General features: G+C 44.6%; 1 protein-coding gene across 1 annotated transcript; it reads right to left on the bottom strand.

Moving 5' to 3' along the window:
• Nucleotides 1-4,929: 4,929 nt before the first annotated feature.
• CHIT1 (chitinase 1) lies at nt 4,930-26,301 on the bottom strand (the record flags this gene model as incomplete). Its single annotated transcript, XM_006072415.4, is given in 17 exon segments — nt 4,930-5,000; nt 5,003-5,176; nt 5,751-5,849; nt 5,852-5,876; nt 7,526-7,565; nt 7,567-7,637; nt 11,561-11,587; nt 11,589-11,704; nt 13,182-13,203; nt 17,781-17,811; nt 22,084-22,206; nt 22,874-22,896; nt 22,898-23,002; nt 23,203-23,227; nt 23,229-23,357; nt 25,306-25,362; nt 26,018-26,301. Coding segments are annotated over 17 exon segments (1,422 nt in total), but the record flags the coding sequence as incomplete, so codon positions are not given.
• Between the last annotated feature and the right edge of the window lie 93 nt (nt 26,302-26,394).

Genomic DNA, 26,394 nt, shown 5'->3' with positions numbered 1-26,394 from the left:
GGTCTTAGGGGTGTTACATCATCTTCTGGCCAGGGGGCCTGCTAACAATTTACGACCCTCTCCTTGTGACAGCGGTCAGTCAACCAGGACACTTATTTCTCCAGGGGTGATTATTCTTAAAACAGATGCCACCCAAATAAAGTTACATTCCTAAAGGGTGAGGGTGTAGTGGGTTTTAGTTAAGGAAAGAATTTACTTAGCCTAAGGTCTAACGTGATTTATATCAAAGGTTAATACTTATTTCTTCTATATATTCATTAATGTGTGTAAGGGCAGGGGATACGGAGACTTAGCAACAAACATTGGCTCAACAAATGAAAAAACCCTTCACCAATACAATTTCTAATCAGCCCATTATACTTACACTAATAGCTTTCTAACTTTTCTAAGGAACCTGTTTTTAGAAGGTTTAAAGCATCTCGTGCCTCTCACGGTTGGGAGGCTGTGAGCAATCACATGTGGCCGGACAAGCCTGTCAGGCAGGCTAGAGAACCTTCAGAGGAGTTTGTAGGTTAAAACACTCTTGTCACGCCCAGGAGTTTTTATTAACTGGAGCTCTAGGTTAACTCCTTCTCCGAAAGAGGTGGTGGGGGACAGGCCCCCATAAAGTCAGAGGTGTAGGTGAGAGCACAAAGTAGTAAAGCTCTGGTTATGGGGGTAGATGCTCGAGGATTTCCAGGGGGACTCCTGAGGCTTGATCCCGCCTTTGCGTATGTCGAGCCTCCTTCCTCATGACCTTTGCCATGAGCGGAGTGTCTCACACCGGCCCCCAACAGTAACCAGCCTGTTGTTCCATGTCCTGTTCTAACTGTTGCTTCCTGACCTGCATATAGGTTTCTCAAGAGGCAGGTCAATATATCAAGGTAAATTGGAAGTGGTTAAACAGGAGATGGCAAGAGTGAACATCAACATTTTAGAAATCAGTGAACTAAAATGTACTGGAATGAGCGAATTCTATTCAGATGGCCATTATATCTACCTCTGTGCGCAAGAATCCCTTAGATGAAATGGATTAGCCATCATAGTCAACAAGAGTCAAAAATGCAGTACTTGGATACAATCTCAAAAATGATAGAATGATCTCTGTTCATTTTCAAGGCAAACCATTCAATATCACAGTAATTCAAGTCTATGGCCCAACCACTAATGCCAAATAAGCTGAAGTTGAATGTCTCTATGAAGACCTACAAGACCTTCTAGAACTAACACCCAAAAAAGATGTCCTTTTCATCATAGGGGACTGGAATGCAAAAGTAGAAAGTCAAAAGATGCCTAGAGTAATAGGCAAATTTGGCCTTGGAATACAAACTAAAGTAGGGCAAAGGCTATAAAACATAGTTTTGCCAAGAGAATGTGCTGCTGATAGCAAACACCCTCTTCCAACAGCACAAGAGAGGACTCTACGCATGGACATCACCAGATGGTCAATATTGAAATCAGATTGATTATATTCTTTGCAGCCAAAGATGGAGAAGCTCTATACAGGCAGCAAAAACAAGACAGGGAGCTGACTGTGGCTCAGATCATGAACTCCTTATTGCCAAATTCAGACTTCAATTGAAGAAAGAAAGGAAAACCACTAGACCATTCAGGTATGACTTAAATCAAAACCCTTATGATTATACAGTAAAAGTGAGAAATAGATTCAAGGGATTAGATCTGATAGACAGAGTACCAAAGAACTATGGAAAGAGATTCATGACATTGTACAGGAGGCAGTGATCAAGACTATCCCCAAGGGAAAAAAAAAATGCAAAATGATTGTCTGAGGAGGCCTTATAAATAGCTTAGAAAAGAAGAGAAGCTAAAGGCAAAGGAGAAAAAGATATACCCATCTGAATGCAGCGTTTCAAAGAATAGCAAGGAGAGATAAGAAAGCCTTCTTCACTGATCAATGCAAAGAAATAGAGGAAAACAATTGAATGGGAAAGACTAGAAATGTCTTCAAGAAATTAGAGATACCAAGGGAATATTTCATGCAAAGATGGGCACAATAAAGGATAGAAATGGTATGGGCCTAACAAAAGCTGAAGATATTAAGAAAAGGTGACAAGAATATGTGGAAGATCTATACAAAAAATATCTTCATGACCCAGATAACCATGATGGTGTGATCAATCACCTAGAGCCAGACATCCTGGAATGTGAATTCAAGTGGGCCGTAGGAAGCATCATTACAAACAAAGCTAGTGGAGGTGATGGAATTCCAGTTGAGCTATTTCAAATCTTAAAAGATGATGCTGTGAAAGTGCTGCACTCATTATGCCAGCAAATTTGGAAAACTCCGCAGAGGCCACAGGACTGGAAAATGTCAGTTTTCATTCCAATCCCAAAGAAAGGCAATGCCAAAGAATGTTCAAACTACTGCACAATTGCACTCATCTCACACTCTAGCAGAGTAATGCTCAAAATTCTCCAAGTCAGGCTTCAGCAGTATGTGAACCATGAACTTGCAGATGTTCAAGCTGGATTTAGAAAAAGCAGAGGAACCGGAGATCAAGTTGCCAACATTCTATGGATTATCGAAAAAGCAAGAGAGTTCCAGAAACACATCTACTTCTGCTCTATTGACTATGCCAAACCTTTGACTGTGTGGATAACATCAAACTATGGAAAATTATTAAATAGATGGGAATTCCAGACCACCTGACCTATCTCCTGAGAAACCTGTATACAGGTCAATAATCAACAGTTAGAACCGGATGTGGAACAACAGACGGGTTCCAAATTGGGAAACGAGTACACCAAGGCTGTATATTGTCACCCTGCTTGTTTAACTTATATGCAGAGCACATCGTGAGAAATGCCAGGCTGGATAAAGCACAAGCTGGAATCAAGATTGCCGGGAGAAAATAACCTCAGATACACTGATGATACCACCCTTATGGCAGAAAGCGAAGAAGAACTAAAGAGCCTCTTGATGAAAGTGAAAGAGGAGAGTGAAAAGGGTGGCTTAAAACTCAACATTCAGAAAACTAAGATCATAGCATCCGGTCCCATCACTTCTTGGCAAATAGATGGGAAAACAATGTAAACAGTGTCAGACTTTATTTTGGGGGGCTCCAAAATCACTACAGATGGTGATTGCAGCCATGAAATTAAGACACTTGCGCCTCAGAAGAAAAGTTAATGACCAACCTAGATAGCATATTAAAAAGCAGAGACATTACTTTGCCAACAATATCCATCTAGTTAAGCTATGGTTTTTCCAGTAGTCATGTATGGATGTGAGAGTTGGACTATAAAGAAAGCTGAGCACCAAAGAATTGATGCTTTTGAACTATGGAGTTGGAGAAGACTCTTGAGAGTTTCCTGGACTGCAAGGAGATCCAACCAGTCAATCCTAAAGGAAATCAGTCCTGAATATTCATTGGAAGGGCTGATGCTAAAGCTGAAACTCCAATATTTTGGCCACCTGATGCAAAGAACTAATTCACTAGAAAAGACCTTGATGCTGGGAAAGATTGAAGGCTGAAGGAGAAGGGGGCAACAGAGGATGAGATGGTTGGATGGCATCACCGGCTCGATGGATATGAGTTTGAGCAAGCTCTGGGAGTTGATGTTGGACAGGGAAGCCTGGCGTGCTGCAGTCCATGGGGTCACAAAGAGTCAGACACAAATGAACAACTAAACTGAACTGCATGGAGCAACGAAGCCCACACATTTGTCCAGCATGCTGTGTGTGCATGCCCTTCTGTTCCATATTGGTCGATTTAAGTCTTTGTTCTGGTCCCAGAACTGGGTTACAATAAATCTTCAGTTTAAATACCTGTAAAATGAGGTTAATAATTGACCCAGACTCCTCTGGCAACTAGGACTTCCCCAGTGGCTCAGCAGTACAAAATCTGCCTGCAGAGCAGGATACTCAGGAGACAAGGTTGTGATCCCTGACTTGGGACTATCCCCTAAGGGAAGAAATGACAACGCACACCAGTATTCTTGCCTGGAAAATCCTATAAAGAAGAAGCCCGGCGGGCTACAATCCAAAGGGTACAGAGTCAGACATGACTGAGTGCACACATCTGGCAAAAGAGCTTAGGAGCAGTGGGCCTGGATTCTCATCCTAAAGCAGAGAGACCGTGCTGCTGCTGCTAAGTCGCTTCCGTCGTGTCCAACTCTGTGCAACCCCATAGACGGCAGCCCACCAGGCTCCCCCGTCCCTGGGATTTTACAGGCAAGAACACTGGAGTGGGTTGCCATTTCCTTCTCCAATGTGTGAAAGTGAAGTCGGTCAGTCGTGTCCGACTCTTAGCGACCCCATGGACTGCAGCCTACCAGGCTCCTCCGTCCATGGGCTTTAAGCGTACTGGAGTGGGGTGCCATTGCCTTCGTGAGCAGAGCTTTTAAGGCAGGCAAAAGCTCTTTTCTGCTGCCATCTAGTGTGCATCTTGGGAATAACACTTGAGTGAGGTTATCAGGAAGAGTCCTCTCCAAAGGTTTCTGAGCCAGTGAATAACCCGTCAGATCCAGGGCCATGCCCCAGATGCAGTCATCTGTACCCGGGATGCGGCCCACTGGAAAGTGGAGTCTTCGAGGAGAGACCTAGAGCAGAACCTGACATACCCCTCATGGACCACCTTCTTACCGGGCTCTGACCTAGGCATACCTTTTGTCACCTCCCACTCTTGGTTCTCTGCCTTCCTCAGGGTAGGTTTTGAACTAACAGAGTGCTCAGATAGCCTCTGTAAATTATCACATCTGAGGACAGTGAGGTGCAAGCCAAAGATTTATTTTTCAAGTAAAATAAGGCAGCCCAGGAAGAGTAGAACGGGGCTGCTGACAGAGGCTGCCCAAGGCTGAGAACAGAAAGCTTGAATGAGGAAAGACGCAGGAAGCCTGACTGTAGCCACGAGGGAGCGCTAGGGAGGTGGGATGTGGAATGGTCCTGGGCCCTTACCCAGGTGCTGGGGCTGAAGGGGCCTTGGAGACTCAACTCCAGGTGCAGAGTTTGCAAGAGGAGCTGAATACCAGGCTCCTCGGGCTGCTTTGCTGGAACAACCACCCCCTGTACAACTGTAGTAACTGGACCGCTCCAGAGGGTTGGGGTGAAGCCCATCAGCTTTGCCCTGGCATGAAGCGTCTTGTCCAAGGCTGGAACCATGCTCAGGTTCAGAGGGCTGGGGTGGTGCAGAAACATCAGGTTCTGGGGGGAGGTCTAAAGGCATATATGGAAGACCTGGGGAAACAGCAATGATTCAAACAAGACTCCTCCAAAAGATCTCAAACCCATAGGCCAACACACAGGCAGCATAGTCAGTAGACCATAGTCAGGCAGCAGCGCAACATGCCATAGCCTAGGGGCAGGGAAAGTCAGACACCCCTGGCAGAGAACAGCCATTCCTACAGCTGGAGCACAGCTCTACAGGAAACACCAGGGCTGCGAGTGCCACAAGTGGCCATCATATGCAGACCCAACCAAGTAACGGTGAGGGCCAGTGGGGGCCACACTGAAGGCTGAGCACAGGCTTCCTCCTTGAGAAGACAGGCTGAGCGCCCTCTGCTGGGAAGTGCTGGTCACCAACACCCTTGGCCAGCACTGGCACAACCATAAGGAGGAAGAAGAAAGTGTGAAAAGAGAACGGTTGCAACAGCTTCCTCAGCTCCTGGGGGAAGAATTTGGGAAATCACAGTACTGGGGCAGTTATTTCCTCAGAAGAAGTCAGAACCTAAGGTTCAGGGAGGTGGGGCGGGGAGGGGGGTATTCATACTTTACCCAGAATTTTGCCTCTGGCTCCTAGCCCCTTACTCACTCAACTCCAACCGCAATGTCTTGATGAGGGGATACCAACTCTGGTTACAGAAGAAGCCAGCAAAATCATCTGTGTCCAGTGTCCAAACCATGGCCCCTGCAGTGCTCTCTGTTTCAGAAAGCTGAGCTGTGCAAGGGTGAGACTGTGGTGGAGGAGCCCGGGGAAGCCTGGGCAGAAGCCCAGAGCCAGCTTTCTCATCTATGCAGGGTTCTCTTCTCCACACCCCCACAGGACCACGAGTCCTGATTCCTGCTAGGAATGATTCATTCTGGAATCTTATGCATAATATAAGCTCAGTGGGGGTGGGCATGAGGGTAGGGGTGTGAGGAATATATGGGTTTGTGGCCTTCCTTAGACTGGAAGCCTTAACATCTCAGCCTTTTCTGTTTGGGGTGCTGTCTGCTGATTGTAAGGAGTTCAGTTACCATAGGGAATGACTAAGCTTCCCCAAAGACCTGAATCCATTTCATCTTCACGTATTTTTCCATCCCGAGGGCCTTCTTTCCCCCACCAGTTCTCTGGGGCTTCTTTAGGGGATGGCTGCGTGTCCCTTCCGAGTAGGCTTTCCTGGCCCCAGCCCCGTTAGGAGGCCAAGGCTTACCTCTAGTGTGGTGCTGGGGTTAGAAGGTAGGGGAAGTCTGGCCCCAGTCTCCCTCCCTTTTGACACCAGTCCCCACTCAGGGCTTCAACTTGCTCTCAGAGGCCGTCTTCCTCTTTCCCCTCCACCATGTCCTTCTCTTGCACTTTCCTCCCCAGGAGGCCCAGCTTCCCTGTTTAAGACTTCCACAAAAGCTCTTCCACCACAATCCATCCTCTCGTTTTCCCCAGCCAGGATCATGCTGCCTCCTCAGTTCCTCCAAGGCATTTTGTCTACACCTCCAGAAGAACCTGCCTCTGTCTGCCCTTCATAACTGACATGAGACAGGAAGATGAGCAAATGCATGTCCCTCTACAGAAACCGATGACCTCACTGAGGAGAAAGATGTGGAGACAAGTTAATTACTCAAGTTTTGGGCCACCAACTTTGGACAGCAGTGGAGAGGGTGTCATGTAAGTAAATCAAAGGGTCTATAATTTGAACATGCACCAAATATTGTCAATGGATTGAATAAAATGACATGTCTTAAGGAGTTTCAAAAGGGAGGGGTTATGTGTATACCTATGGCTGATTCAGACTTTCCTGGTGGCTCAGGTGGTAAAGCGTCTGTCTACAATGTGGGAGACCTGGGTTCATTCCCTGAGTTGGGAAGATTCCCTGGAGAAGGAAACAGCACCCCACTCCAGTACTCTTGCCTAGAAAATCCCATGGACGGAGGAGCCTGGTGTCCATGGGGTCTCAAAGAGTCGTACACGACTAAGCGACTTCACTTCACTTATGGCTGATTCATGTTGAGCTTTGACAGAAAACACCAAAATTCTGTAAAGCAATTATCCTTCAATAAAAAATAAATTAATTTTTAAAATGATATGCCTTACTGTATGTATTTTTCCTCTTATATGACTGTATAATTTGTATTTAATAATGTGAGAGTATTTTCAGAGTGACACTCAGTGTAGAGCAGTTTTTTTCATTGTGTCTTTTCTTACCAAGTGATAAGGGTACAAAGTGTTATCACATGGAGTTCTGTGAGATGCTGGGGTATTTCTTCCTGAAGAGATATCTCTTCTTGAAGAAATAAAAGGATATTTCTTCTGGTAGAGATTCTTAATACTGTCATTGTTTTCGACAGGCCTTGGGCACAGAACCATCTTCTCCTAGAAGGGCTGAGTCTCACCTTAGTTTTGAAGCTCTCCACATCACCAAAACCTACCCACTATGCCCCGAAAGACATAGGGCACCTTCTGGTCCTTGATTCTGTGCTCAGCAACACCCTTCCCAGAGAAGACCTGTAGGAGAAGAAGGCAGAGCTGGAAAGGCGATGAGAGGCACTGCATGCATTGTCTCCTTGTCATGAGGAGACTCAGTTCAGTTCAGTTACTCAGTTGTGTCCTACTCTTTGCGACCCCATGAATCATAGCACGCCAGGCCTCCCTGTCCATCACCAACTCCCGGAGTTGACTCAAACTCATGTCCATCGAGTCGGTGATGCCATCCAGCCATCTCATCCTCCGTCGTCCCCTTCTCCTCCTGCCCCCAATCCCTTCCAGCATCAGAGTCTTTTCCAATGAGTCAACTCTTCACATGAGGTGGCCAAAGTATTGGAGTTTCAGCTTCAGCATCAGTCCTTCCAATGAACACCCAGGACTGATCTCCTTTAGGATGGAATGGTTGGATCTTCTTGCAGTCCAAGAGGCTCTCAAGAGTTTTCTCCAACACCACAGTTCAAAAGCATTAATTCTTCGGTGCTCAGCTTTCTTCACAGTCCAAATCTCACATCCACACATGACCACTGGAAAAGCCATAGACTTGACTAGATGGACCTTTGTTGGCAAAGTAATGTCTCTGCTTTTGAATATGCTATCTAGGTTGGTCATAACTTTCCTTCCAAGGAGTAAGCATCTTTTAATTTCATGGCTGCAATCACCATCTGCAGTGATTTTGGAGCCCAAAAAAATAAAGTCTGACACTGTTTCCCCATCTATTTTCCAAGAAGTGATGGGACCAGATGCCATGATCTTAGTTTTCTGAATGTTGAGTTTTAAGCCAACTTTTTCACTCTCCTCTTTCACTTTCATCAGGAGGCTTTTTAGTTCCTCTTCATTTTCTGCCATAAGGGTGGTGTCATCTGCATATCTGAGGTTATTGATATTTCTCCCAGCAATCTTGATTCCAGCTTGTGCTTCTTGCAGCCCAGTGTTTCTCATGATGTACTCTGTATAGAAGTTAGATAAGCAGGGTGACAATATGCAGCCTTGACGAACTCCTTTTCCTATTTGGAACCAGTCTGTTGTTCCATGTCCAGTTCTAACTGTCAGTTTCTGACCTGCATATAAGTTTCTCAAGAGGCAGGTCAGGTGCTCTGGTATTCCCATCTCTTTCAGAATTTTCCACAGTTTACTGTCTATACAGTCAAAGGTTTTGGCATAGTCAATAAAGCAGAAACAGATGTTTTTCTGGAACTCTCTTGCTTTTTCAATGATCCAGCCAATGTTGGCAATTTGATCTCTGGTTCCTCTGGCTGCCTAAAACCAGCTTGAACATCTGGAAGTTCATGGTTCACATATTGCTGAAGCCTGGCTTGGAGAATTTTGAGCAATACTTTACTAGCATGTGAGATGAGTGCAATTGTGCGGTAGTTTGAGCATTCTTTGGCATTGCCTTTCTTTGGGATTGGAATGAAAACTGACCTTTTCCAGTCCTGTGGCCAATGCTGAGTTTTCCAAATTTGCTGGCATATTGAGTGCAGCACTTTCACAGCATCATCTTTCGGGATTTGAAATAGCTCCACTGGAATTCCATCACCTCCACTAGCTTTGTTTGTAGTGATGCTTTCTAAGACCCACTTGACTTCACATTCCAGGATGTGTGGCTCTAGGTGAGTGATCAACATCGTGATTATATGAGTCATGAAGATCTTTTTTATACAGTTATTCTGTGTATTCTTGCCATCTCTTCTTAATATCTTCTGCTTCTGTTAGGTCCATACCATTTCTGTCCTTTATCGAGCCCATCTTTGCACGAAATGTTCCCTTGGTATCTCTAATTTTCTTGAGGCAATCTCTAGTCTTTCCCATTCTGTTTTTTTCCTCTATTTCCTTTCATTGATTGCTGAGGGAGACTTTCTTATCTCTCCTTGTTATTCTTTGGAACTCTGCATTCAGATGCTTGTATCTTTCCTTTGCTCCTTTGCTTTTCACTTCTCTTCTTTTCACAGCTATTTGTAAGAGCTCCCCAGACAGCCATTTTGCTTTTTTACATTTCTTTTCCAAGGGGATGGTCTTGATCCCTGTCTCCTGTACAATGTCATGAACCTCCGTCCATAGTTCATCAGGCACTCTGTCTATCAGATCTAGGCCCTTAAATCTATTTCTTACTTCCACTATATAATCATAAGGGATTCGATTTAGGTCACACCTGAATGGTCTAGTGGTTTTCCTTACTTTCTTAAATTTAAGTCTGAATTTGGCAATAAGGAGTTCATGATCTGAGCCACAGTCAGCTCCTGGTCTTGTTTTTGCTGACTGTATAGAGCTTCTCCATCTTTGGCTGCAAAGAATATAATCAATCTGATTTCAGTGTTGACCATCTGGTGATTACCATGTGTAGAGTCTTCTCTTCTGTTTTTGGAAGAGGGTGTTTGCTATGACCAGTGCATTTTCTTGGCAAAACTCTACTAGCCTTTGCCCTGCTTCATTCCATACTCCAAGGCCAAATTTGCCTGTTACTCCAGGTGTTGCTTGACTTCCCACTTTTGCATTCCAGTCCCCTTTAATGAAAAGGACATCTTTTGGGGGTGTAAGTTCTAAAAGGTCTTGTAGGTCTTCATAGAACCGTTCAACTTCAGCTTCTTCAGTGTTACTGGTTGGGGACATAGGCTTGGATTACTGTGATATGGAATGGTTTGCCTTGGAAACGAACAGAGATCATTCTGCATTTTTGAGATTGCATGCAAGTACTGCATTTCAGACTCTTTTGTTGACCATGATGGCGACTCCATTTTTTCTAAGAGATTCCTGCCCACTGCTGCTGCAGTCGCTTCAGTCATGTCCAACTCTGTGCGACCCCATGGACTGCAGCCTACCAGGCTCCTTCATCCATGGGATTTTCCAGGCAACAGTACTGGAGTGGGGTGCCATTGCCTTCTCTGTTCCTGCCCACAGTAGTAGATATAATGGTCATCTGAGTTAATTTCACCCATTCTAGTCCATTTTAGTTCGCTGATTCCTAGAATGCCGACGTTCACTCTTAGCATCTCCTGTTTGACCACTTCCAATTTGCCTTGATTCATGGACCTAGCATTCCAGGTTCCTATGCAATAATGCTCTTTACAGCATCGGACCTTGCTTCTACCACCAGTCACATCCACAACTGAGTATTGTTTTTGCTTTGGCTCCATCCTTTCATTCTTTCTGGAGTTATTTCTCCACTGATCTCCAGTAGTATATTGGGCACTTACCGACCTGGGGAGTTCCTCTTTCAGTAACCTATCATTTTGCCTTTTCATACTGTTCATGGGGTTCTCAAGGCAAGAATACTGAAGTGGTTTGCCATTCCCTTCTCCAGCAGACCACATTCTGTCAGACCTCTCCACCATGACCCGCCCATCTTGGGTGGCCCTACACGGCATGGCCCAGTTTCATTGAGTTAGACAAGGCTGTGGTCCATGTGATTAGATTGGCTAGTTTTCTATGATTATGGTTTCAGTGTGTCTGCCCTCTGATGCCCTCTCGCAACACCTACCATCTTACTTGGGTTTCTCTTGCCTTGGATGTGGGGTATCTCTTCACGAATGCTCCAGCAAAGCGCAGTCGCTCCTCCTTACCTTGGACGAGGTCGCCCGTCTGACCTTGAACGTGGAGTAGCTCCTCTCAGCCCTCCTGCACCCTCGCAGCTGCCACTCCTTCGACGTGGGGTAGCTCCTCTCAGCCGCTCCTGCACCATTGCAGCCTGGCACTCTTGGCCCCATGAGGAGACTAGAGACTAAAAATTCATGTCTGAGAAGCCTGGAGAACCGAGGAAGTTCTAGACTGAGTGATATAGAACTGTGGATTTAGTGAGGCACCTGGGCTTAAGGATAAAACCAAAATGACATACATGGGATGAAATTTATCAGACCAGAATTCACTATGCCTGGCATCCTCGTTCAGAAGTTAAGGGAGAAGGAGCCCCTGCTCTGCACAGTACTCAGGGTGGTTCTGGGTTTTCTTACTTCATAGTAAGCTAGCAGTCTTTGGTTCCCCTCCGTCTTTGGTGAGGGGGCCAGGAATTCCATGCGCCATGGCTTGAGCCCTCACTGTGGTGTCCAACAAGGAGGCCAGGGTAAAGGATCGTCCATAGGCGGGCATAGCCACCATTGTGTGGCAGAGTCCTGGTAGTAGATGAGGAGTGTCAGGGTTCATTTTCTTTGCCTTCAAACTGGGTCTGCTCATCCAAGGCTGGTGGCTCCAGAGGAGTTTCATGGATCTTTACTGGGGCTCCAACCCTGCCCCCATCTTCTTTAGATCCTATCTTAGACCCTCAACCCAGTGAGAGAAGCTACATGGACCTATAGCCAAGGGCTTGGGCTCTGGAGTCTGATGGTCATTGACTGAGTAAATATTTATTGAAGGCTTGCTGTGTGCCAGGTACTGTCCTAGATGCTTGGGATAACTCAGTGAGCAAAGATCCTTGCCTTACTCAGCAACTTATTTGACTGCTAAGCCTCAGCCTTCCTATCTATAAAATGGAAGTAATAAAAGTATGTGTCTCTAAGAACATTGTGAAAATCAAAAGATATAATGCATGTATAAGATCTAAGACAATGCAATAAAGGGGAGCTGTGATTATGATCATTACAATCACTGCTGTTTCACTTTCAGTACAAGAGCAGAGAATTTTATTTATCTCTGTATCCCCAGTGCCTAGAACAACACTTGACACTGAGATGCACGAATAGAACAAATGAGCACAGGGCTTCTTCACCACCTCTGCACAAGACCTTCTCCCATCGTGTACTGCTTGACATAACACCCCCAGGCTTACAACATGAGGAGGTACACTATACAGCCCTGTAAAATAAACAAATAATGAAGACTCTTCCTTGCCAGGATGACGGGCTCATTTTCTCCAAGAAGCCATTCTGCTTTAGTCCAGATTTCCTAATTACTCTAGCAACCACTTAGCACTTAGGTTATTTTCACTGTACTGAATGACGTGTATTTCTTGTTGATGGTCTGTAAGATTTACCTTTTTGATCAAATTAGAGCTTTCTGAAAGCAGAGATCAGAGCACCCTGCTAAGCTCTGTGGCATTTTTATCCAGATTTGGAAAATTCACCGCTCTGATCAGAAGCAGTCTGACAGGGCACACAGTATGCAGAGTAGAAGGCCTCTTTGTAGGAGGAGAAAGGCCTCCATTCCCCCAGATTGATCCAGAGCACACAGTTTGGAGGGCACCATGCCAGTGGGGGTTCTAGCCCCTCACCTCTCAACTGAAGGGCTTTGTGTGTCTCCCCACATGCCCGGGCTGGCTTCCCCTGGGACCCATAGTTTTCCAGATGGGAGTGGAGGGTTGGGCTGTGTGAGATCTAGACACCTGGCCCCAGTGCCTAAAGAAGTATACTTTATTTGTGAAAGAGTCACAGAAGTCCTAAACGTTCCACCTAGCTGACACACAAAGATGTGGGCTCCTCAGAATTAACAAATATTTTAACTTAGGACACTTTGTTGTTCTTGTTTATGCTAAGGAGAAATGATATGGCCAGTCTTGACTTTTAAAACATAGAATGGGCTTATAAAACCATCTAGCCTACTCAGTGAGGAAGAGCTGGGCAGGAAACCCCCCCACCCACCCCAGTCTGGATTCAGGTCTGCCCTTTCCAGGGACTGGGGTGGGGTAGGGGTGGCTCTTCCCTGAGTGATGTCCCCTGAGTTGCTATCAACTTGGGAAAGCTCTTGCCTCTGAAAGCACTTTCCAGAATGTCAGTTAGTGACAAGGAGCAAAAGTTATCCATTATTGTGAAGGAAATGGGATTGAGGGTATATGAAGGGACCAGGAACCATTTGGACTGGAAACTTGAGCTCAAAGACAGCCTCCCAAATAGTCACGGGTTTATATGATACTGTTAGATTGGTTTATTGTGTCTAATATAAGCCAAGATGCTACATATTCTGTCACATCAAGAAGAATGAAATACCTAGGAATAAATCTACCCAAGGAGACAAAAGACCTGTACTCAGAAAGCATGAAAGCTGGCTCCTGCATGGAACACTAAAAACCAACTTTTATTATCTACAAGAAGTGCCTATCATAACATTGAAGGTTAGTGAAGACTTTAAAGGAAAACATGACAGTCTGGTTGAAAAGGTAAAAGATTTTTTGAGCACTTATGATCTTGCTAAAGGCTACACGCAGCCAAATGATTCCACCTTCTTCAGCTTTGTATCTGCATAGGTCCATTTTCATATGACTCTCTTCTAAATCCAAGTTTTTAACTACTTTTGTTCCAAAAATAATTTTTTATATGAATCCTATACAAAAGTTAAGGTCCGCCTAGTCAAGGGTATGGTTTTTCCAGTGGTCATGTATGGATGTGAAAGTTGGACTGTGAAGAAGGCTGAGTGCTGAAGAACTGATGCTTTTGAACTGTGGTGTTGGAGAAGACTCTTGAGAGTCCCTTGGACTGCAAGGAGATCCAATCAGTCCATCCTAAAGGAGATCAGTCCTGGGTGTTCATATGAAGGCCTGATGCTGAAGCTGAAACTCCAATACTTGGGCCACCTCATGCGGAGAGTTGACTCATTGGAAAAGACCCTGATGTTGGGAGGGATTGGGGCCAGGAGGAGAAGGGTATGACAGAGGATGACATGGCTGGATGGCATCACCAACTCGATGGACATGAGTTTGGGTAAACTCCGGGAGTTGGTGATGGACAGGGAGGCCTGGCGTTCTGCGATTCATGGGGTCGCAAAGAGTCAGACACGACTGAGCAACTGAACTGAACTGATACAAAAGTTTATAACTAGCTTCTCTCTCTCTCTCTCTCTCTCTCTCTCTCTCTCTCTCTCTCGGATTTAAAGAAACAAAGACATTTAAGTATCCCTTACAAGAAGGAGTCTGGGGGTAGGTGGTTCCAGAATCATTATAGTAGTTAAACTACATCATAAAGGATCCAGCCTCCTTCTGTCTTTCCTCTATTATCCTCATCAGATGGTCGACTCTTTCTTTTTTCCTGGTGCTTCTCATCTCACTAACCAGTTTCTTAGCTGGAAACTTTAATGCTACATAGCAAATGGTAATACGTCCTGTGTAAGTAAATTAGTGTATCTATTAAAAATTGAAACATGGAATTTAAGGAATCCCTTGTGACTCAGCTGGTAAAGAAACCAGCTGCAATGCGGGAGACCTGGGTTCGATCCCTGGGATAGGAAGATCCCCTGGAGAAGGGAAAGGCTACCCACTCCAGTATGCTGGTCTAGAGAATTCCGTGGACTGTATAGTTCACGGGGTTGCAAAGAGTCAGAGTTGACTGAATGAATTTCAGTCACTGAAAACTATAAGATGCTGATGAAAGAAATCAAAGAAGACACAAACAGATGGAAAGATACATCGTGTTCATGGATTGGAAGAATTAATATAGTCAAAATGACTATATTACTCAAAGCAAACTATAGATTCAATGCAATCTCTATCAAATTACCAACATCATTTTTCACAGAACTAGAACAAAAAAAATCTCAAAATTTGTAAGGAGAAAAAAAACCCCCAAATACCCAAAGCAATCTTGAGAAGGAAAAGTGGAGCTGGAGGAATCAAGCTCCTGACCTCAGACTGTACTACAAAGCTACAGTCATCAAAATAATACAGTGCTGGTGAAAAAATAGAAATATAGATGAATGGAACAGGATAGAAAACCCGAAATAAACCTACACATTTATGATCAATTAATCTATGACAACGGAGGCAAGATTACAATATTGGAAAGATCCCTTCAACAAAGGCACTGGGAAAACTGGACAGCCACGTGTAAAAAAATGAAATTAGATCTTTCTTTAACTCATTTACAAAAATAAGCTCAAAATGGATTAAAGACCTAAATGTGAGACCAGACACTAAAGATCTCCTAGAGGAAAACATAGGCAGAACACTATCTGACATAAATCACAGCAACATCTTTTTCAATCCATCTCCTAGAACAATGGAAATAAAAACAAAAATAAGCAAATGGGACCTACTTAAACTCAAAAGTTTTTCTTTTGAAAACTTACTCAAGTTTTCAAAAGAAAACAATAAACAAAATGAAAAGACAACCCACTGATTGGGAGAAAACATTTGCAAATAATTTGACTGATAAGGGATTAGTCTCCAAAATTTATAAACAGCTTATAAGGCTTAACAGCATCAAAGCAAACAATCCACTCAAAAAATGTGTAAAAGACCTAAACAGATATTTCTTAAAAAAAAAAAAATACATATGGTCAATATGCACATGAAAAGATGTTCAACATCATTAACTATTCAGTTCAGTTCAGTTCAGTCACTCAGTCGTGTCCGACTTTTTGTGACCCCATGAATCGCAGCACGCCAGGCCTCCCTGTCCATCACCAACTCCCAGAGTTCACCCAAACCCACGTCCATCGAGTCGGTGATGCCATCCAGCCATCTCATCCTCTGTCGTCCCCTTTTCCTCCTGCCCTCAATCCCTCTCAGCATCACAGTCTTTTCCAGTGAGTCAACTCTTCCCATGAGGTGGCCAAAGTACTGGAGTTTCAGCTTTAGCATCATTCCTTCCAAAGAACACCCAGGACTGATCTCCTTTAGAATTATTAGAGAAATTAAACTCAAAAATACAATGAGATATCATCTCACATTAGCCAGAATGGTTATCTTCAAAAAATCCACAAAAAGTGCTGGAGAGGATGTGGAGAGAAGGGAACCCTCCTACACTGTTGGTGGGAATGTAAATTGGTACAGCTACTATAGAGAACAATATGGTGGTCCTTGAATACCCAAAAGTATAGCTGTCCAACTCTTTGGAACCCCAAGGACGGTAGTCTACCAGTCTATGAAATTCTCCAGGCAAGAACACTGGAGGGGGTAGCCATTCACTTCTCCAGAGAGCTACCATATGACCCTGCAATCCCACCCCTGGGCATATATCCAGAGAAAAACATGATTTGAAAAGGTACATGCATCCCAATGTTCATTGCAGCACTGTTTACAACAGCCAAGATGTGGAAGCAATCTAAATGTCCATCAACAGATGAATGGCTAAAGAGGATATGGTGTGTGGGTGTGTGTGTGTGTGTGTGTGTGTGTGTATGTGTGTGTGTGTGTGAGACAGAGAGAGGGAGAATGAAATGATGCCATTGGCAGCCACATGGATGGACATAGAAAGCTCATACTGAGTGCAGTACATCAGACAGAGAAATATCATATGACATCCCTTATATGTAGAACCTAAAAAGAAATGATACAAATGAACCTACTACAAAACAGAAAGAGACTCACTTAGAAAATGAGACATGGTTGCTGGGGGAAAGGATAGTTAGGGAGTTTGGGGTGAACATGTACACACTGTTATATTTTAAATGGATAACCAACAAGTTCCATATAGCACATGGAACTCTGCTCAATGTTATGTGGCATTGGATAGGAAGGGAGGTTTGGGGGAGAATGGATGGATACATGTATATGTTGTGGCTGAGTCCCTGTACTGTTCACCTGAAATTATCACAATATTGTTAATCAGCTATTGGTCTTCAGTCACTCAGTCATGTTTGACTGTTTGCAACCCAATGAACTGCAGCACAACAGACTTCCCTATTCTTTACTATTTCTGGGAGTTTACTCAATCTCATGCCCATTGAATTGGTGATGCCATCCAACCATCTCCTCTTCTATCATCCCCTTCTCCTCCTGCCTTCAATCTTTCCCAGCATCAGGGCCTGTTCCAATGAGTCAGCTCTTTGCATCAGGTTGTCAAAGTGTTGGAGTTCCAGCTTCAGCATCAGTCCTTCCGGTGAATGTTCAGGGTTGATTTCCTTTAGGATTGACTGGTTTAATCTCCTTGCAGTAGAAGGGACTCTCAAGGGTCTTTTTCAGCACCACAGTTAGAAAGCATCAATTCTTTGGCACGCAGACGTTTTTATGGTCCAACTCACATCTGTACATGACTACTATAAAAATCATAGCTTTGGCTATACAAACTTTTGTTGGTGAAGTGATGTCCTGCCTTTTAATACTCTGTCTAGATTTGTCATAGCTTTCCTTCCAAGGAGCAAGCGTCTTTTAATTTCATGGCTGCATTGATTTTGGAATAAAAAAAAGGGGGGCTGTTACTGTTTCCATTGTTTCCCCATCTATTTGCCATGAAGTAATGGGACTAGATGCCATGACCTTATTTTTTGAATGTTGAGTTTTAAGCCTGCTTTTTCACTCTCCTCTTTCACCTTCATCAAGAAGCCCCTTAGTGCCTCTTCACTTTCTGCCATAAGAGTGGTAACATTGCATATCAGAGGTTATTGATATTTATCCCGGCAATCTTTATTCCATCGTGAGCTTCATCCAGACCAGCATTCACATGATGTACTCTACATATAAGTTAAATAAGGAGGGTGACAATAAATAGCTTTGATACTCCTTTCCAAATTTTGAACCAGTCCATTGTTCCATGTCTAGTTCTAACTGTTACTTCTTGACCTGCATATATATTTCTCAAGAGGCAGGTAAGGTGGTCTGATATTCCCATCTCTTTAAGAATTTTCCATAGTTTGGTGTGATCCACACAGTCAAAAGCTTTAGCAATGAAGCAGAAGTAGATATTTTTCTGGAATTCCCTTGCTTTCTCTATGATCCAATGAATGTTGGCAATTTGATCTCTGATTCCTCTGCCTTTTCTAAATCTAGTGTGTATATCTGAAAGTTCTTTGTTCACAACCTGTTGAAGCTTAGCTTGAAGGATTTTGAGCATCACTTTGCTAGCATGTGAAATGAGTGCAATTGTGTGGTAGTTTGAACATTCTTTGGCATTACCCTTCTTTGTGGTTGGAATGAAAACTGACCTTTTCCAGTCCTCTGACCACTGCTGAGTTTTCCAAATTTCTAATGGCATATTGAGTGCAACACTTTAATAGCATCATCTTTTAAGATTTGAAATAGCTCAGCTGGAATTCTATCACCTCCACTAGCTTTGTTTGTAGTAATGCTTCCTAAGGTCCACTTGACTTCACACTCCAGCATGTCTGAATGTAGATGAGTGATGATACCATTGTGGTTATCCCAGTCATTAAAACTTTTTTGTATAGTTCCTCTGTGTATTCTTGCCTCCTCTTCTTAATATCTTCTGCTTCTGATAGGTCCATACTGTTTCTATCCTTTATTGTGCCCTTCTTTGCATGAAATATCTCTTGGTATCTCTAATTTTTCTTGACGAGATCTCTAGCCTTTACCATTCTATTGTTTTCCTCTATTTCTTTGCACTCTTCACTTAAAGCCTTCTTATCTCTCCTTGCTATTATTTGGAACTCTGCATTCAGATGTGCATCTTCCTTTTCTCCTTTGCCTTTAGCTTCTCTTCTTTTCTCAGCTATTTGTAAGGCCTCCTTAGACAACCATTTTCCTTTTTGTATTTCTTTTTCTTGGGGATGGTTTTGGTCACTGCCTCCTGTACAGTGTTAAGAACCTCTGTCAATAGTTCTTCAGGCAATCTGTCAGATCTAACCTCTTGACTCTATTTATCACTTCCATTGTATAAGCATAAAAGATTTGATTGAGGTGATACCTGAATGGCTTAGTGGTTTTCCCTACTTTCTTCAACTTAACTCTGAATTTTGCAATAAGGAGCTGATGATCTGAACCACAGTCAGCTTCAAGTCTTGTTTTTGCTGACTGCATAGAGCTTCTTTACCTTTGGCTGCAAAGAATATAATCATCTAATTTTGATATTGACATCTGGTGATGTCCATGTGTAGAGTTCTCTCTTGTGTTGTTGGAAGAGGGTGTTTGCTATGACCAGTATGTTCTCTTGCCAAAACTCTGTTAGCCTTTGCCTTGCTTCATTCTGTACTCCAAGGCCAAACTTGACTGTTACTCCAGGTATCTCTTGACTTCCCACTTTTGCATTCCAGCCCCCTATTATGAAAAGGACATCTTTTTGGGGTATTGGTTCTAGAAGGTCTTGTAGGTCTTCATAGAATTGTTAAACTTCAGCTTCTTTGGCATTAGTGTTGGGGTATCGGATTGAATTACAGATGTTCAATTCCAGATATTCAAGCTGGATATAGAAAAGGCAGAGGAATCAGAGATCAAATTGCCAACATCCACTGGATCATCGAAAAAGCAAGAAAGTTCAAAAAAAACATCTATTTCTGCTTTGTTGACTATGCCAAAGCCTTTGACTGTGTGGATCACAACAAACTGTGAATAACTCTTAATGAGATTGGAATACCAGACCACCTTACCTGCCTCTTCAGAAATCTGTATGCAGGTCAGGAAGCAACAGTTAGAACTGGACATGGAACAACAGACTGTTCCAAACTGGGAAAGGAGTAAACCAAGGCTGTATATTGTCACCCTGCTTATTTAACTTAAATGCAGAGTACATCATGAGAAACGCTGGGCTGGAAAAAGCACATGCTGGAATCAAGATTGCCGGGAGAAATATCAATAACCTCAGATATGCAGATGACACCACCCTTATGGCAGAAAGCGAAGGAGAACTAAAAGGCCTCTTGATGAAAATGAAAGAGGAGAGTGAAAAAGCTGGCTTAAAACTCAACATTCAAAAACTAAGATCATGGCATCCAGTCCCACCACTTCATGGGAAATAGATGGGGAAACAGTGGAAACAGTGTTAGACTTTATTTTTGGGGGGTCCAAAATCATTGCAGATGGTGATTGCAGCCATGAAATTAAAAGACGCTTACTCCTTGGAAGGAAAGTTATGACCAACCTAGACAGCATATTAAAAAGCAGAGATGTTACTTTGCCATTGAAGGTCTGTCCAGTCAAAGCTATGGTTTTTCCAATAGTCATGTATGGATGTGAGAGTTGGACTATAAAGAAAGCTGAGCATTGAAGAATTGATGCTTTTGAACTGTGGTCTTGGAGAAGACTCGTGAGAGTCCCTTGGACTACAAGGAGATCAAACAGGTCAATCCTTAAGGAAATCAGTCCTGAATATTCATTGGAAGGACTGATGCTGAAGCTCCAATAATCTGGCCACCTGATGCAAAGAACTGACTCATTTGAAAAGACCCTGATTCTGGGAAAGATTGAAGGCAGGAGGAGAAGGGGGCAACAGAGGATGAGATGACTGGATGGCATCAGCAATGCAATGGACATGAGTTTGAGTAAGCTCTGGAAGTTGGTGATGGACAGGAATGCATGGCATGCTGCAGTCCATGGGGTCACAAAGAGTAGACATGACCGAGTGACTGAACTGAACTGAACTGACTGTGATATTGAATGGTTTGCCTTGGAAATGAACTAAGATCATTCTGTCGTTTCTGAGATTTCACCCAAGTACTGCATTTCTGACTCTTTTGTTGACTATGAGGGCTACTCCATTTCTTCTAAGGGATTCTTGCCTACAGTCGTAGATATATTCATTATCTGAATTAAATTTTCCCATTCCCATCCATTTTAGTTCACTGATTCCTAAAATATTGATGTTCACTCTTGTTCCTGCTTGACCACATCCAATTTACCTTGATTCATGGACCTAGCATTCCAGGTCTCTATGCAATATTGGTATTTACAGCATTTGACTTTGCTTTCACCACTGGACATATCCACAACTGGGAGTCATTTCCTCTTTGGCTCAGCCTCTTCATTGCTTCTGGAGCTATTTCTCTGCTCCCCTCCAGTAGCATCTTTGACACCTACTGACCTGGGCAGTTCATCTTTTAGTGTCTTATCTCTTTGCCTTTTTATACTGTTCATGGGGTTCTCAAGGAAAGAATTCCGAAGCAGTTTGCCATTCTCTCCTCCTGTAGACCACAGCTTGTCAGAACTCTCCACCATGACTCATCTGTCTTGGGTGACCCTACATGTCATGGCTCATGGTTTCATAAAGTTACACAAAGCTATGATCCGTGTGATCATTTTGGTTAGTTTTCTGTGATTTTGGTTTTCATTTTGTCTCCCCTCTGATGGATGAGGATAAGAGGCTTATGCAAGCTCCCTGATGGAAGGGGCTAGTTGTGGGGAAAACTGGGTCTTGCTCTGGCAGGCAAGGCCATGCCCAGTACATCTTTAATCCAATTTTCTGCTGATGAGTGAGGTTATGTTCCCTTGCTGTAGTTTGGCCTGAGGCCAAACTATGGTAGGGGCCATTGTGACCTTCTCCAAAAGGACTTATGCCAGTTCACCATGCCTCCCAAGACTGCGGCCTCTGTGTCCCTGACCCTGCGGCAGCCCACCGTTGACCTACGCCTCCACCAGAGACTCCCAAACACTTGCAGGCAAGTCTGGCTCAGCCTCTTTTGGGGTTACTGCTCCTTTATCCTGTGTCCTGGTGCACACAAGGTTTTGTTTGTGCCCCTCCGAGTCTTGTTTCCCCAGTCCTGTGGAAGTTTCTCCTCAGCAGTGACATGCACCAGGAAAATAAAGCAAACAAACAAGCATGAAACAGACAAATCCTGTCTTCTCCATGTCTTGCTTGGTATCCTGCTTTTCCCTTCCATTAGGTTTCTTAAGGCTGGAAAGGGGCCACTGGAAAGGGCCTGTGCAGGGCGTCTTCTATCACTTCACACCTTGAGTCTGTCCATGATGCCACACGCTCCCTGCCTCTTACAGAGGGAGCTGTCATGCCCTGTAGTCTTCTCCCAAGAGCCATGGAAGTCATAGGCCATCAGGCTGCAGAAATCCGGGTTCCTGCATGAGGCATGGGAAGAGCGGGTAAGGGGCTAGTGAGTAGGGTGGAGCTCTCTCTCTTGCTCGCTCCTTCCTTCCCCACACGTGTGTGGCCTGGGGAGAGACCAGCCGCACACTGGGTGGTGGGGGTGGGCTCTCTCTGGCTCTGGGAGACACGAGACCCAGGTGGCACTCCCCAGTCACTGCATTATACAGGCCATTCTCATTCTTGGCAGCTCGCGCCTTTAGCATGCTCCCCCATCTGTCCCCTCAGCACCCTCAGGACAGAGTCCATTCAGGATTCCTTATGCTATTTTGAAGGGAAATCTAGTTCAGCATTTCTCAAACTTTAGTTGTACAAATAAATTACCTGAGAATCTCATTAAGGTAAAGGTTCTGATTCTATAGGTTTGGGGTGGGAAGGAGCTAGACAACTCATTCTCCTAGAGATGCTAAGGGCTTCCCTCTTTCCCCTCCCAGGAGTATTTCAAAACTGAATTCTTAAGGGAAGGTCCAGGGCTCCAAAGACAGGGACTCCAGAGGGGTGAAGTAGCAGATATAGTAAGCAAATCCTTTCTGGGTCTGCTGGTGGTACAGGTGAGTCCCCACTCTGAGGGAGGCTTAGCTTGCCCTTGGTCTCTCTCCCCTGCAGAGAACACAGAGTCCACGCCATCTGCCTGAGACTCACAGAGCAATTTTGTCCACCTCATTCATATCCAGCTTCTTTGTAGGGTCATCCTGCTGGGATGGCTGAGCTTAGCAGAAGGCATGCCTTTCTTGAGGTCTGGGCTTCCTGCTGAAAGGCATTGACCAGGTCCTGCAAGAGTAGCTCAGAGTAAACACACAGGCAGGGACCATGTAGCGCAGTGAACCCCAAGCAAATTTTCCCATGCAGGGGTCTGAAAACTGACCACAGGTCGATACTTTGTAGATAAATGAAGCAGCTGAGCCTGGGGCAGAGCAGCACCTATGTGTCCCCCTGACCAACTAGATCTCTCCTACCTCACCCAATCATACCTGCACCAGGGCAGTGAAGTGCTGAAGCAGGGCTCCCTCAGCTTCCTGGGTACTCCCAGTCAAGGTCAAGGCCATCAAAGTCATATTTGTGCAGAAACCTGATGGCTGAGTTGACAAAGGTCTGTCAGTTGTTGACTGTAGGTACCATGTCTGTCCTGAATATTCATTGGAAGGACTGATGCTGAAACTGAAACTCCCATACTTTGGCCACCTGATGCGAAGAACTGACTCATTTGAAAAGACCCTGATGCTGGGAAAGACTGAAGGCAGGAGGAGAAGGGGACAACAGAGGATGAGATGGTTGGATGGCATCACCAACTCAATGGACATGAGTTTGGGTGGACTCTGGGAGTTGGTGATGAACAGGGAGGCCTGGCGTGCTGCAGTCCATGGGATCACAAAGAGTCGGACACGACTGAGCAGCTGAACTGAACTGAACTGAAGTGAACCAAGTCCGTGAACCTGTGGGGTGATGAAGGGCAGTGTGGGCCTGTCTTATATGGTACAGTGGGTCATGCTTCTTCAGAGTCATGAGAGAAACTTCTCAGGATATTGGCACTCGGCTATCTAGGCCAGGACAGTGTTGGAGGCATGCTTCAGAAGCTGCTGGCTATTTGCTGGGGCGTATGGGCCTGGCTCGGAGAAGGCAATGGCACCCCACTCCAGTACTCTTGCCTGGAAAATCCATGGACAGAGGAGCCTGGTAGGCTGCAGTCCATGGGGTCGCTAAGAGTCAGACATGACTGAGTGACTTCACTTTCACTTTTCTCTTTCATGCATTGGAGAAGGAAATGGCAACCCACTCCGGTATTCTTGCCTGGAGAATCCCAGGCACAGCGGAGCCTGGTGGGCTGCCGTCTATGGGGTCGCACAGAGTCGGACACGACTGAAGCGACTTAGCATAGCATTAGCATTATGGGCCTGGCTAAGGGAAAGGGACAATGTAGAAGTGAGCTCCGCCTCCAAATATTGACATCAACATTGACTCACTAAGAGCTCTGCTTCCCAAAATTTCCTCCAGAAGCCTACTGCCACTTCCCTGCCCAGAGATTTGTCCTACTCTGAATCAGAGCTGGCTGTCAACCTAGCATGGAGGTTGGAAAAAGAAGAGGAGTCAGTTTCTAAGATGAAGAGGAAGAGAAGCCCAGCAGGTTAGTGAGGATCTGGGTAATCTTGAGAGCCTGCTGGTCTAGTTCCTTGGCAGGGTGACATGGTCACTTTTCTTCTAACTCACATTTGTAGAGTGCTTCGTGGCTATTGTTATTACTGTTACTAATCCAGAGCTCTTTAAAAGTCCCAAGGTGCCCCAGGAACTACACCACTACATCCTACTTTCTCAAGAAGTCCCTGGACTTCTTGGGGGTCTTGAGGTTTTAAAGACTATTTCTATCTTTATTTTTTTTAATTTATTAATTTGATTTATCTAATAGCATCAGTTTTTAAGTGGGGTTTGTGTGCCCTAGAACTCCAGGCTAAGAACTCTGAATTTCAATGAAAAATCTATATAACTAGTGTTTTGGGAAGGGGAATCATAAAATTCATCAGGTTTTTAAAAGGGGTTATGATCCAAAAATATTAGAAAGACTGGCTTAAAATTTAGGGGACCATGTACTCATGACTTTCTAGGAAAACTCTGATTCCAAATATACCATTCCACTATCTCCATAAATAATCAAAAATATCTTGGAAATGTCAATATTCTGCTATCCCAGCTCGATCTCACAGACTGTCTTTGACACCCAGAAAGGGAACAAAAATTCCCAGATATCCTGTTTCAGAGCTCAGAAAGTATAGACATTAAATGTTGTCTGGGATTAGTTGAGACTCTCCCTCTACCCATTTCATGGAGGAAACGGCTGAGGCCTGAGACGAGGTCAGAATTTCTGGGCTGCATTTAAAGCAAGACAATATATAATGGCCTGGAGCTAAGCCCACTCCACTGCCTCCCAGTGAGGTAGCGAGAACTCAGAAGGAAGCTCAGCTCTCAGAGTCCACTCTTCCCTCTCACTCCCCAGGAATCAACATGGCTGATTCCCTGACGGGGGTCTCTCTGGCCAGTTCCCCATCAGGGACCCTGCCATGTAGGTGCCCACAACAACTCACTTCTGAATGCCAAAGCTCCAGCCCCCAGTGGCCAACAGCGTCTTCATCTTGGAATTACTGGGGAAGACAAGAGAAGGGCCAGGATTGATCCAGCCAGGTCCTGGGACTCATTTCACTAACAAGGAAGCAAGGAGACTTGCAGGGCTGATGGGGTGAGATTCAGTTTAATTCAGTTCAGTCGCTCAGTCGTGTCTGACTCTTTGCAACCCCATGAATCACAGCATGCCAGGCGAGGTTGGGGACATCTAAATCCCTATGCTCAGAATCGGTACCAGGGAAGCTCTAGATTGGGAAACAAAAGACATATTCCGGCCTTTAAGGACCTCTTCTCTGGCTGGGGAGCTGTACACTCAATGAACTCAGAAAGCAAGAGATCAGGGCAGATCTTCAGACAGGCTTTATTAAGGTAGTAATAACACTTGAGCTGAAGGATAGATAGATTTTAGGAGAAATAAGGGCCCTCATTCCCAGCAGAGGAAAAGTTTCACAATCCAGATTCCATGTAGACCTAAACTGGAAGGGCCCTAAAGAAGTCTTTATCTACACTCGCCTCTTCCATATAAGAACAAGAAGCTCAGAGAAGAGATGAGATTTGCCCAAATCCACATAGCAGGTCTGTAGCTAGATTGAAGTGCTGGGGAAGGTTTCTGGCTTTGAGAGGAGGCACCTGCTTTCTCCACCTCCCACCCCCACTCCCTCCACTGCAGCTCACATCTTCTACAAGCCATGGAATTCCTTGTAGAGTGTCTCTTCATCCCATTCTATGGAGCTGAGTTGGTGACTGTCCATGCCAGCAAAGGCACGGATGAGGTGGGTGCGCAGACTGGGGTCCACATCCCTGGGTAAGAAGCAAGCAGCCCCCTCTCTGTACTGGACCCAGTTAGTGAAGTAGCAGGCCAGTTTTGCAGCAGAGCCTGGCCAGTCGGGGCAAAGAAAAGAAATGGCAATCAGAAAGGCCTGCTGTGGACTGGCACCTTCTGCCTGGAGGCAGAACCTACATCATGCCAGAGTGTGTTAAACATGGCCCTTTGTCAACTGAAGGCGGAGGCAGGACTTTTAAAAGACAGCTTGGAACACTTTAGAATGTTA

Source organism: Bubalus bubalis, chromosome 5, assembly GCF_019923935.1.
Source record: "Bubalus bubalis isolate 160015118507 breed Murrah chromosome 5, NDDB_SH_1, whole genome shotgun sequence".
Taxonomy (NCBI): domain Eukaryota; kingdom Metazoa; phylum Chordata; class Mammalia; order Artiodactyla; family Bovidae; genus Bubalus; species Bubalus bubalis.
Note: the sequence above shows the minus strand (reverse complement) of the source record. Positions and strands in the feature narration are given on the sequence as shown.